The sequence below is a fragment of the Patella vulgata genome, chromosome 5, assembly GCF_932274485.2.
Source record: "Patella vulgata chromosome 5, xgPatVulg1.2, whole genome shotgun sequence".
Taxonomy (NCBI): domain Eukaryota; kingdom Metazoa; phylum Mollusca; class Gastropoda; family Patellidae; genus Patella; species Patella vulgata.
Window position 1 is genome coordinate 71,617,121 of NC_065883.2, and position 13,125 is coordinate 71,630,245.

The 13,125-nt window shown below is 35.6% G+C and overlaps 1 protein-coding gene across 2 annotated transcripts; it reads right to left on the minus strand.

Annotated features, from left to right (window-relative positions):
* Positions 1 to 1,343: 1,343 nt before the first annotated feature.
* Positions 1,344 to 12,289, minus strand: LOC126821918 (DNA polymerase eta). Of its 2 annotated transcripts, XM_050550545.1 has the most exons (10): positions 12,150 to 12,289; positions 11,399 to 11,533; positions 9,878 to 10,068; positions 8,792 to 8,964; positions 8,016 to 8,119; positions 7,411 to 7,527; positions 6,226 to 6,349; positions 5,751 to 5,816; positions 4,286 to 4,449; positions 1,344 to 3,607 (listed from the first exon to the last, which is right to left on the minus strand). In XM_050550545.1, exons 1-10 carry the CDS (start codon positions 12,272 to 12,274, stop codon positions 2,524 to 2,526), a joined length of 2,283 nt encoding a protein of 760 aa, XP_050406502.1. In that variant the 5' UTR covers positions 12,275 to 12,289; the 3' UTR covers positions 1,344 to 2,523. The 2 variants fall into 2 exon arrangements, with proteins under 2 accessions (XP_050406502.1, XP_050406503.1); XM_050550546.1 differs by lacking the exons at positions 8,016 to 8,119; positions 8,792 to 8,964; positions 9,878 to 10,068; positions 11,399 to 11,533; positions 12,150 to 12,289 and adding an exon at positions 7,948 to 8,000.
* Between the last annotated feature and the right edge of the window lie 836 nt (positions 12,290 to 13,125).

Here is a 13,125-nt window from a genome sequence, read left to right on the forward strand (position 1 = left end):
CCCCCCCCCCCCCTTGGGATTCCTAAAGAGAGAAAAGTAATGGTATTGACATTGAGTTTGGTAGCTGATTATAAATAGTTGACAGTTATCCATGTAACTGGCAGTTTCTGTCTTTTATATTTTAGAGGAGAGCCGAAAAAAAGCGCCCCGTATTCAACAAATTGAAAAAAGCTCTCCCAGTTTCGATAAGAAGAATGATTTAGAAATTAAGGAGAGTGCTCTGATATTAAGGAGAGTGATTAGTTGTGTGTATGGGAAATGATTCTCAGGATCAATAACTGCATGTTGGGGGGGGGGATCATTCCTGGTTTCATAAATGATAATAAACCCCCAATGACTTTGTAAAGGAGAGCGATTTTCAATTTTAAGGGGAGGGAAAAAAACTCCCCTTGGTCGACATTTTGAGGTGCTAGAAGGAGCTGGCGGTCCAACAAATATAATAAAACATAAACTGTCTGCACATGAATTCTGGTTTAGCCTCATGCTAAAGGATATAATTGAAATAAAGTATTGTATGTTTGTCCTAAAAATAGAGTTCTAAAGTCCTAAAATTACCAGCATGCCAGCTGTTATGAGTGGGTGTTCAATCCTGTTGCCTTCCTTAATTACAAATATATTTGAGAATATTATAACAAAATTTTCTCATTTGAAAAAAATTGAGTCTATTATTCATGATTACAGCTGTCACCAAATTAATTAAACCACTGAATATCAATAAGGATCAGGTCTGTTGGGTGGCCCAATTGGTCTAATGCATACACTTTAGGTCAAAAGGTCTCTCATTGAATCAAGTGAGTGGCAGTTTTTTTTGGAGGGGGGGAGGTCCGGTACTGCAAGTTTCTTCCCACTGCTAAAGACCCCTACATGCAAGCAAATTAAATTATTGAAATAAAATTGCACCAGATGTTTGGCCTGAAATGACCTAGTCTGTGTTGAGTGGACAATAAACCCTATATATATCATTAAGTACCACTACCATGAGCAGATTTTATGATGTTTCTATCAGATTTGAGAGTGGAGAGAAAATAGTGTGCCAAGGGAGAGAACTCTGCAAATGTCACTGTTTAGACTATGTACACAAGATCAGATGAATGGTGGGACATGGTTTATTATATATAGGCAACAAATAATCCCAAGTCCATTCTCTAAATGAACGAAATGGTCTAAAATATTACAGTGTTGATATATCAGCTGTGCAATCAGTGATTGTACTATGAGGAATAAAGTTATAATCCAATTTACTCCAAACCAAACCCCCTGCACAATCCAGTTTATGCAATAACAATTAATCCCATATAAGTCCCAAAACAACATGGTTGTAATATGTAACTATTTGTCTCTTTTATTACTATCCTTCACTGGAAAGTCTTGATTCTAGTGCAGGCTCGTAGCTAGCTGGGTGTGCAGCTGCCCCAACTGGGTGCCGAAACGCACCCTTTCCATTGGACGCAATATGTAGCCAACGACCAACGTGCCCATATCAGTATGGGTGCCTGAGTGACATTGTTGAGCTGCCCCCCCACCCTGCTAGCTACAGGCCTGTAGTGCTCTAGACAATGATCTGTCCTTGTCGTTGATTACAGAAAAAAAGTTTTGAGTCAAAATGAAGGTGAAAAAAAAATGATAATCTACATGTGAAACGTACAGAATAAAAATAAAGTATTTCATTAATATGGTAATTTATAATGTATGTTTATCATTTATTAATAATCCTATATGTACATTAACCACTAAATATACTCTAATATATTTTACAATTAAAGATTTTTATATCACATTTAATTTAGTTTAACAGTTCTCAATGTTTCTATTACACCAAAATATATGCTTATATATTTTACACCTAAATATAAACAATTAAAAATTCATAAATTGATAAAGACGAGAGTATCCTTGTGAAATGTGGCTTAGTATCAAACTCAGTAATTGTATATCCATAAAATTGTACCCTGTGTTAATATGTTCAATTACTAAATGCCAATCAAAGAAGGAACTAAAAATCCATATATCACACTTAATGTTAGTAATTTATGTTTACAATTCTTTATATACACATATTTATTGTGGCATGATTATGGAATGAATTATATATAATTACTTTTATTTAATAACTTTTTGTTTATTTGGTGAACTATGAATTTTGTTAATGCTTTAGTTATTGATTTATGTAAATACTGACTAAAAGATAGTTCCTTGAAGAAAATAAGAAGGGTGATGTATTTCATACCAATATATCCCTGGACAGCTCAAAACCTTCCTTATCCCTGGATAAACCACCAGAAAATAGTTCTCCTTGTTGTAGGACCGTATACTAGTTCTAGGGAGCACCACAACTATTCAAGCGACTGGAAAGGTCTAAGGAACTAGTCACAGACTGTTCCAAGCAGTCCAAGCACTAAAGGGTTAAAAACCTATTACAAATACATTATTTCTTATCAAAAAATGAAAGTAGAGAGGGAGTGTTCCAAGTAGTCCAAGCACTGGTTAAAAACCTATTATTACTGAGATTGACCTACAAATATATTATTTCTTATCAAAAAATGAAAGTAGAGAGGGGGTGTTTGTATTTGTTTTGTTTTTTTTACTTTTCTTATTTGAACTTGAGGGAGACAGTTTCCGTTTACTAGTCGATTGCGACGACGATGATGACGAAATTCTTGGAATCATAGAAATGTTGGTTTCTTTCTGTAATTCTAACGCAAAATGATAATCATGATGTTCTGGCATTTCCCACACTGGGATACGTTTTTGACATTTTTCACATTTCACAAAATCTGTTTCATCTAACACAAAATTCATGGCACCATCTTGGTCTCCATTTTGAACGTCCGAAATGGTACCTACATTCACATTATCACAAACAGACATTTCTTCACGCAAATTATCTGTAGCACTAGCAGTCATCACCGATTTGGTCTCAGTTTCAAAGTTTGAATTTTCTACATTATTATCAGATTCAGAAGTGTTGATATAGCAATTCATGTCTGATGTGACGTCAGTTCTTCTGAGGGAATCAGATAATTTGGCGCCATTACAGACATTAAGATTATTATTGTCGTTTTCAAACACATTACGATCAATTTCTGCCAACTTCTTATGTATCTTTAAGTCACTGGATGTTTTTAATTCATATCCACACTTTTGATTGCGTTTCTCTATTATAGCACTGTTACTGCCATCAATTAAAGTTTTATTTTTGATAATTTTTCTATCATCACAATATGGTAGATTTTTACTTTTAGAAGCAAAGAATCCTTTTCCAGAACCTTTAACTGTGTTTGTCGTAGAAGGTAATTTTTTAATAATTTCAATTTTTCTATCGTCTTCTACACAATCAGTATTATTAACTGTCGCAGTGTTGTTTTGGAAAAATGTCTTAATGCTACCACGCTTGGATTTTGTTACTTTTTCTTTATCGTTTATAATATTTACTGCCGGTGATATAAGCTCTTCCTGTGTGTCTGGAATCTGACCGCTACTAACAGATGTAACTGTTGATGTTGCACTTTTAGCGTTAGCAAACATGGTGGCAATATTTGGCGTGTCGCTTGTTTTCTCTTCAACGAATTTTCCAGCACAAATTCCCAGATTCAAAATGGCAGGAGTCCTGAATTTAAGAGATACAATGAATTAAAATCAAAACTTTTATTTAGGATGAAATGTAGTTGACCATCTTATAAATATTTAACTAGGTCACCGTGAGACTATTTTTGTTTTCTATGATTATAAATGTACAGTGGAGAAGGATTCTGCCAATTATAGAAGAATTTTAATGTAGTCTCTTTCACATTACAACAATCAAAGCCTCTTTTCCAATGTTCAAATCCTGACATTGCCCAAAAAGAACCTTTAGAATTTTTCTCAAGCATGCTTTCACTGATTAAAATACAGAATTATATTTTGTTTGTTTTTTTTATACTTTCGATGGCCTACCCTACATGAAGATCAGATCAGTTGTAGTGCGAGGTAATACGAGCGGCTTTTGACCCTATGATGTCAAACATTTGATTAAGTAATCAGCATTGATGTTTCTAGTAGGATACCCACAGTTCCGTGTATCACACGCCAAGAACTCGCTGGAATATACTGTTTCAATGATATTTTGAGCTATAAAAAACCAAGCAAAAGAGGATCTGTGTTTTAATCAGATTGGAGACTGTCAGGCTGACAAGAAAAGTGTGCCTAGTCTTTGGGAAGGGACAAAAAAAAAAAACCCCAGTCGCCACCCCACCAGTAAATTAAACAATGATGACCCTACATTATCAAAAGGGTTTCACTAACTTACCAGCAGTCTTGATGTGGAGGCGAAGTATTAAATTTTTGTAAGAGTGCAAATGTATCGTCTCTTATTTTATCTTTATCATATCTGAGTAGAGCACATGTCCTGGAAGCCGCATGATCACCAATATATCGTAACGATACTGTTAACGATTTAGCTGTTCTTTTATTCTGTCATTAGAAATTAAATGGAAGTATTTATAAAGTAATTAGATTTACATTTAAACCCACTTATTGTCATTTGAGTGATTTTGTATAGATTTACATTTAAACTCACTTATTGTCATTTGAACGACTTTGAATAGCATAAAAGCTGAATCTCTTTAAGAAATATCAGTCCAAAATGGTTCCATTCTGGCCCCGAGTTCACAAAGAATTTACTCATCTTTCAATCACTGTTTAAGAGAAACATCTTTGATCAGGAAACACAAAATTTTGCACATAGTTTCTTATGGATGTATTTGATACATTAAAACAACAGAAGTTTATAAAGGGCTTTATATTAGTTAAAATAAAGCAAACAATTTTGAGTAAATTGTTAACTTAAGTCTGAGAATGCTTTGTGAACTCTGGGCCTTTTCAGTCTTTACAAACATATGATGAATTGAAAATTTTGAAACATTCAGTATCTTTTGCAGATAATTTAAAGATGGGTTCCCAGAAAAGTATTTATCGGGTGGTTATTTCCAATAAAAGTATGGCAATTTTGGTATATATGGAAAGTAGAGATATCCAATCTTACTAGAAAAATACTGGATTCCCCGAAAAACACTCATGGAGCGTATACAGGACAAAAATGTAAGGGTTCCCCTATTTGATAGCCCGACGATTAGGAATTTCTGCACGCGTGATGTTAAAGGTCACGCGCGAACATTGAGTGCTTGATGGACAAGTTTATAAACTTTATAAAGAGTTAGACGTAGAACACTTTCTGAGATAAAAAATGATGGAAAAAGACGCGGGTAGTGGATAATCCGAGATTTTAATTAGGATTCGATATTTGTAATAAATAGTAAGCGATTAAAGACAACATTGTCTTATGTATGCAATGAATTCTCCTCTGACTTGCAAGAGAGGTAAGTCACGTGAAGTAAACATGACTTGGTTTGATCAAATTTTTATAGCAGGGCATTCCTTGGCAATTACAATGTTTGAGAAGGATTTGAAGCAAAATTATGACAAATTAATTAGTTTGAATATGTTTTTAGTCCATATATACCATTAAATCACCCAGTTTGTACGCGGGAATGTATCTTTAAATAAACTGGGTAAAATCTTTTGGTCAGCATCTTTTCAATTCGACTGAATACAAAATGGAAGATTATCTACCGTTCATATATTGGTTTGGTTTTGCGTGTACAAAATCGTGAAAAATTGGATATTGCCTGAAAAATGCATGATCATGATTTAGTGACTTTAATGTGGATGATAAAAAAAACAATTTAGAGAAATGAGAAATTATTAAATCTTACACTTTCTCGATCTTTGATCAATCTCTCTGTGACTTCCTCCGATAATTCAGATATCCAATGTTTTACCTTAAAGAGAAAGGCAAATGGGGTGAAAACCCACAAAGTTGAGCATGCAACTCTATAACCTATTCACTGGGCTAATATTGAATTCTAAGGGATTTTTTACGTGCACGCCAATGTATACACAGGACCTTGGTTTCTCAGGCCCTCCGTCCTGTACAACTGACAAAGGGAAACCACGCTGGAAAATCCCAATGAACTTTCTCGGCCTATGGAGGGATTGAACACCGGACCTCCAGGCTAGCGAGCCAGTGTCTTACCCACTTAGCCACCATAACCCCATGCACCAGAGAGCTATATATCATGTAAATACCTTAACATTGGTTTTGCCTTCAACAGACCCAAGGGATAAATAATTATGGGACATGTACATGTGACATGGTTTCTGAGAATATAAGGCTTTACTTTATTCTACCTTTTTTCTGGTATTCAGGCATTCTTTACCCGTAAAGTTTTTACCACAACCAATAGATTTTGCTAATTGTCTCGCTGATACCAGTTCGTGATCAAATCCTCGACATACATTGTACAACCATTTACTACAAATACACAAAATACTGTTTATACTGGTATAAACAAACCATTAAACATACATCATGCAAGAGCTAAATCTGCCTATTGCAGGTCTTTCTTTAGGCCTGAAATGTTTTTCTAAATTATTAATTAGACATTAATTAACTTATCCAGACCATAATCAACTCTCGATGGCATCAGATACTCAAGATTTTATTTAGATTAGAACGGTTTGCCATTTAAAAATTTAATTTAAAAATGGGAAAGCAAGGCTAAGTACCGAATATATTAGTGCCCTGGTTACCACAATGCACACATCTTGTCAAAACTACAAAGAGTGATAACTTGGCTCAGAATGAAGTAATTTGAATGAAATTTTCAATATTTTCGTTTTACATTATTTATTTTTGAGCTATTACAGCAAGAATGGTCAGCTCTTTATCTAAATCTGAACATATTTTATCTTTTTGTGCCGTCTTGCACTTTCATGCTGTGCCAGTCCCCGTTTGGAAAATGGATCAATTTTGTATGCAACCCAAAAAGGTTAGCGGTTGAAAAATTAACAGACACTTCTTACCAGTGGTCATATATGCATGTCTATTTAAAGTTGCTAGTAGCCTTTTAAATTTGTTGAAATGACAATATTGTGAAATCTTAGAGGAATATCAGTCCAACATGGTTTGATTCTCTTCTATATTTGGGAACCACGGTGGTTAAGTGGGTAAGGCGCTAGCCTGGAAGTTGCGGGTTTGATCCCGGTGTATGCAGAGAAAGTTCATCAGGAGTTGCCGGCATGTTTGCCCCTTGTCAGGGCCTGACAAGGACAGTCGGCTAGTTGTTCGGATGGTTAAAAAAAAAACGAGGTCCCGTGCACACATTCGCGTGCACATAAAAGATCCATTGGCAGTTGGAATTTGATATTATAGTAAACTCTAGCATCACTTTCTGGACCAAATTTCCCTCATAGTACACTTCATGGTATATACCAAACTTTATTAGCCCAGTTAACGAAGTTCAATGTATTATTTGTTTCCTAAGAAGAGAACATCTTAATTTCAAACTTTTTATTAAAGGATTAAAAGCTTACCCTTTATCACCATAACTTTGAACGAGGTCTTCCTGGGAAAATCGGCACAAATCTCCAATAAATTCTACATTAAATTGTTCTACCAATGAATCACCTAATTTTCCACCCAGATGACGACTGAACAAAAGAAATATATATTTAACATTTTTCAATTTTTATCGCAGACAAACCCGAATTTGGCCTATGGTTTATATTAGCGATGTCACTACGAGTTGACCGGGCAGGAAAAACGTTTTTTAAACAATAAAGATTCTTTAACACATTGCTTTGCTAATGAACTTATGGAAAAGCAACAGGATCTGTATTTTAAATTAAACACTACGTTTCTTGTCTGTGTCATTTATTTGCTCGGAGATAATGTTTCCAAACCCGAGGTCTAGGTAAAACCCATGAGGTTAGACAGGTAACCCTTTTCCTGGTCACATACAAGTGTGAGATCAAAACAACGCCTCTTGACTCAATGACAGACATTATGATCCAAAGCGCATGCATTAGACTACTCGACCTTTCCCATGCCTCTAAATTTATATAACTTACATTTTACCGACAGGTAGGGTAGAAAACAACTGCTGTACAGAATCATGTGGACAAACTGTGTAACTTACATTTTACCGACAGGTAGGGTAGAAAACAACTGCTGTACAGAATCATGTGGACAAACTGTTTGACGATTCGGTTTATGAAACCCACACACAAGTTTAGCTATCACCTACAAAAAACAAACAAATAACCCAATAATCTTTGCCACGTTTGTGAAAAAGAGTTCCTTCCCTTTAACCAGTCTACATAACAATCATACGTGACGGGAAACAACAAATGAATGGTTCCATTACTGATGTCTTATGTCTTGAATCCAGCCAGAGTATTGATGGATCTACGGACTTCCTCTGACAAAGTTTTGTAACTCCCTTAATTTCCAATTAAAACTGGTCCCAAATTCTACTGCACATAGCTTAACATATAATAAACTAATTCTCATGTAAATAACGGTGAAACCTTTCCGCACAATTACATGATTGGATAAAATCCAACGGCTACGCAATATTTCTTTGTTTTAAAAAGGCCACAAAACCAAAATTAGCATATACACAATTAAATGTCATTCCGAAAATGTAGAAAAACTGTTCGGTAACTGTTTTAGTGGTCCAGTCTTCACTATTTGTGATAGGTTTACTTATTTCAATACAAACTGTGATGATATGTGTTGAGCATTATGCGTTTAATCGTATTTATAGTTGCGCAAAACCGTGTAGAATGTACCAATTTGCAGTCAGGAAACAACATATTCAATTAATTTTACTAGAGTATAGTTTTGTTGAACAATGGTCAGTACACTAAAACATGAACAATGGACAATACACTGAAGTCAAACAGAACCTACTTTATTATGTGCAATTCCAGCTGAACAGCGAAATCCTGTTTCTTCAAATACAGCAGCTCTCATTTCCTCCACTATACATGCAGCTACCGCTAATTTTTTATTATAAATATTAGTTTCTTCAGAATCTACAACTCTACTTAACCATTCCTTTAATCCATCTTCTCGTGGTGTTTCTACAAATATTACAGTCAGTTACCGTAATTCAAACAATACTGATTTTTATAAATGGATATAAATAACACTATTTCTAACCCAACAGATTGTGGAATCCTGTTCACTACATATTTGGCTTAAACAATATTTATTTGCAATGTTTACAATTATATATCTACATAAGGGTATCTTGGATAGGAAAACAAGCATAAATATGCTTACAAATATTTAAACAGGCATTATGCAAGAGCTAAATCTGCCAACTGCAGGTCTTTCTTTAGGCCTGAAATGTTATCTAAATTATTAAACATTAATTAACTAATCCAGACCATAATCAACTCTCGTTGTCATCGCTAGCATGCGATATTTACTGGATTATAATCCAGTCTGCTGCTCAAAGCTCATTCATGATTAAATCAAAAAATGGATAATTGAGACTATGTTTTTTTCGTACCGACTTTAGTAATGATGATCGAGGCTAGGACCAAAATTCAATTGCTAAATTCTCGATTCAGAGTGGATCAATTTGACTGAAATTTTCAGCAAATTCCCTTTACATTATCTAGTTTTTAACTATTATAGTGAGAACTGCCAGCTCTTTATCTAATCTCCCATAATGTATCTTTAACAATACTGGTTTATAATCTCCCACATTTTTTCAGTTTAACTATTTTATTATAAACACAAAAATATAACATAAGCGACATTTCATTGAGGGATCTCTCAACGTTAGAAACGTCAAATTAATTAAAATAGTAATTGTGTTCAGTATTATGTTTTTGTGTTTATTATGTGTGTCAATTACTAAATACCTCAAAGAAGATGTTGTATTTATATAGTAAATAAAGTCGACGAAAACTTATTTCTATATGATATATTCTATGTTGGCTGTATTTCAATAAAAAAAAAAGAAAGTTTATCCCATCTTTTTACCTTTTTGATCAAAGCCAACAATAAAAGTATTCTGTAGTTTATCAGGTGTAACATTTGATATATTTTGTTCTTCCATTCTTTTCTCCACTTCATCTGTCAAATCTATATATGCTTCATCAACACTAGCTCTCTCAACACATGAACTAAACTTAGAAAATACTTCTATAACTTCAGCTCCTGCTTCACGATATCTGATAAAAAAAAAATATATACAATCAACTATATTACTTCAACCAAAATGGGGGGGGGGGGGGGGTCTGGGTGGATGGCCGAATGGTTAGCACGCGCGCGCTGTATCATGCGGTCTGCCATTGAGTCAACTGGCAGGTTTCGATTCCCTGGTTGTACGTGACAAGGAGTAGGGTCGCATTTCCAATCTCGTGGGGTTTTTCCGGGTCCTCCGGTTTCCCACTGCTAAAGACCCCTACGCGCAAGCGAATTATTGAAATAAAATTAAACAATATGTTAGTCCAGAAATGACCTAGTTTGTGTTGAGTGGATGTTAAACCACATTTCTCTCTCCCCCCCCCTCTCCCTTTCTCTCAACCAAAATGTATCGGAATGAAATGGGCTTTAATGTCCTACCTTTCTGCACCAACTGATCATGAGATAATGAGCGTAGGGGTCTTTAGTAGTGGGAAGAAACCGGAGGACCCGGAGAAGACCCACAAGGTTGGACAGGCAACCCTACTCCTTGTCACACACAACCAGGGAATCGAAACCACGCCAGTTGACTCAATGTCAGACCTTATGGTACAGAATTGAAATGAAATGGAGTTTAACATCCTACTGTTCTGCTCAGAACTGGGGTAATGAAGTGGAATATACGCCATCTAGTGTGCTATGAGGGAAATTTTGCCCCGACAGCAATTGAATTCCATCTGTCAAGGATTCTTTTATGTGCATGCCAATGTGTACATGGGACCGTTATTTTTTGGCCCATCCCAATGACAAGAGACTGTTTTTGTCAGGCACTCTGTCCTGACAAGGGGGAACAATGCTGGAAAATTCCTGACTATGCCATAGAGTAGTGTGCTATGGGTGAAATTTTGCCCCAACAGCGGCGCTACAGCCTACTCTTGTATCAAAGCTTTTACGTGCATGCCAATGTGTACACAAGACCTTGTTTTTCCGTCCCATCCGAATGACTATACATTGTCCATTGCCTGGCCCTCAGTCCTGCACCACTAACAAGGAGGAACCCAATGCAGGGATCGAAACATTGTACCTCCAGGTGAGCGAGTCAACGTCTCACCCACTGAACCACCGATGCTCCCCCCGGCTATCGGATAGGAAACATTAGTTATCTAGAGTCTCAAATTGCTTGTATGTCTTTATTTGGAAGTTGACATTGAATGAATATTGAAAGGAAAGGAATACAACATCTCATCAAACTAATACTTTGCCTAGTTTGAGACTAACAAAAAAAAACACACTTTATACAGTTAAATGTAATAGGAAAGTTTAAAAAAGCTCTGCTGTCTATCTATTTCGTTTGTTGGTCATAACATAAAAGCTTACTTGGTAAGGTCTGCTTTTCCTCTAACTACAGGCACACGAACCAAATTGATTTCAGGACATTTAGCCTTGGCATCATCTCCTCTCATATTTCTAGTTACACCACAAGCTCTAGCCTCATAACCTACAGCTATTATACTGTAATAAAAAAAACAGAAAGAAATACTCTTCAATTCAAAGACACTAGCAGTAAGAGAGAGAGAGAGAGAGAGAGAGAAATGGGGTTTAACGTCTACTCGACACAAACTAAGTCATTTTGGAACTAACATATGGTCCAATTTTATTTCAATAATTTGCTTGAGCATAGGGGTCTTTTGTGGTGCGTTAACCATTTGACCACCCAAAGTCACCCAATCCCCCCACATCGACAGTAAGCATGAGAGATAACTTGATGGGTTTATATCTGACAAAAAAAAAAGTATGCAGGGGAATTGAAGAATCTGGAAAATAATCTTAAATTTAAAGACAGTAAGCAGTAGAGATCAGAAAAGTTTATAATAAAAAAAAATGTGCATCAGCCAATTAATAAGCACTTAAGGAACCTGGAAAAATCCTACAGCCAGGCTTTATACAATGATTAAAAGACTATGTCACAAATGTTGTCTTGTCTTGATAGAGTGCTGAAGAGAAGCCTTTATAGATTTGACTTCAAGTACTACTCATCTTCTTGGGGGCAATGCTCTTCATAGAAAGCCTAAGGCCCTGCCTACCAATTCAATGACTGTTCCTTGGAGAATTGTGCATCGACTCTTACCCGCCTCCTTTCCATTTCTTATATTGAACAACAGCACATGGTTTGCCTTTTAGACTTGGGTTCGATCTTTGTTCAACTTGAACATAGAAACAGTCCATGTCTACCAATACCACCGTTCTTTCCATTTTATGATTATGTCCTTGTTTTCCTAAAAAAGAAAAAAATCGAAGCAGTCTGATTGCTGATAAGATAACATTGAACTAGATATCATAACAAGATGCCTGCATATAGACTTCAGTTCACATTGGATAGACTTCTGATAATAACTGTTTCCAGAACTCAACAAAGAGAGAGAGAGAGTGAGACAGAGAGGAAAAGGCTTCCATTCCACACTGGGTCATTTTTGGACTAATACATGGTTCAATTTTATTTCAATAATTTGCTTGCACATATATAGCCGTTGGCCGGTTGGGGTCTGGAGTTCCAGGAGAAAACCAATCTGGTTAAAACACAGATCCTATTGCGTTTCGTTTTTATAGTGTTCAAAATTTCGTTTTACTTGTCTTTACTACACTTGGATCTAGAAGAGTTGTTATTTAACTTGTGTTCTGAATGGGAGTGGTACTTTTTACCGCCGACCAATACTTTTACCGCCGACCGTCATGAAATTACCGCCGACCAAATACTTTTTACTGCCGACCGCACTGTAATGACTTTCGATCGTAATATAATTACCCACAACTAAATACAACCCTAACCCTAACCCTCGCACTAATAGAAGATAGGCCTAAAATGTTATTTTTTTATAACCAGTAGCTGAAACAATCTTGATATATTTGCCCTTCAATATCTAAATTGTAGTTTTGTCCTTCCATATTCTTTAAAATATATATGAATGTTTTTCGACAGTTGTACGTGATTACACCTCAAATAAAAAATAACATTCTTGTTGTATTCTTTTTTATAAAAAAAAAAACATCCGTAAAATAGTCGGCGATAAAACAAGGAATCATTAAGCATTTGGTCGGGGGTAACA

Coding starts and splice junctions, on each gene's coding strand:
- LOC126821918 (XM_050550545.1), bottom strand. CDS start 12,274: ATGGAAAGAACGGTGGTATTGGTAGACATGGACTGTTTCTATGTTCAA. Junction 8,120..8,791: donor CTGGAATTGCACATAATAAA/GTAGGTTCTGTT, acceptor TGTTTTTTGTAG/GTGATAGCTAAACTTGTGTG. Junction 6,350..7,410: donor CAAAGTTATGGTGATAAAGG/GTAAGCTTTTAA, acceptor GTGTATTTGTAG/TAAATGGTTGTACAATGTAT.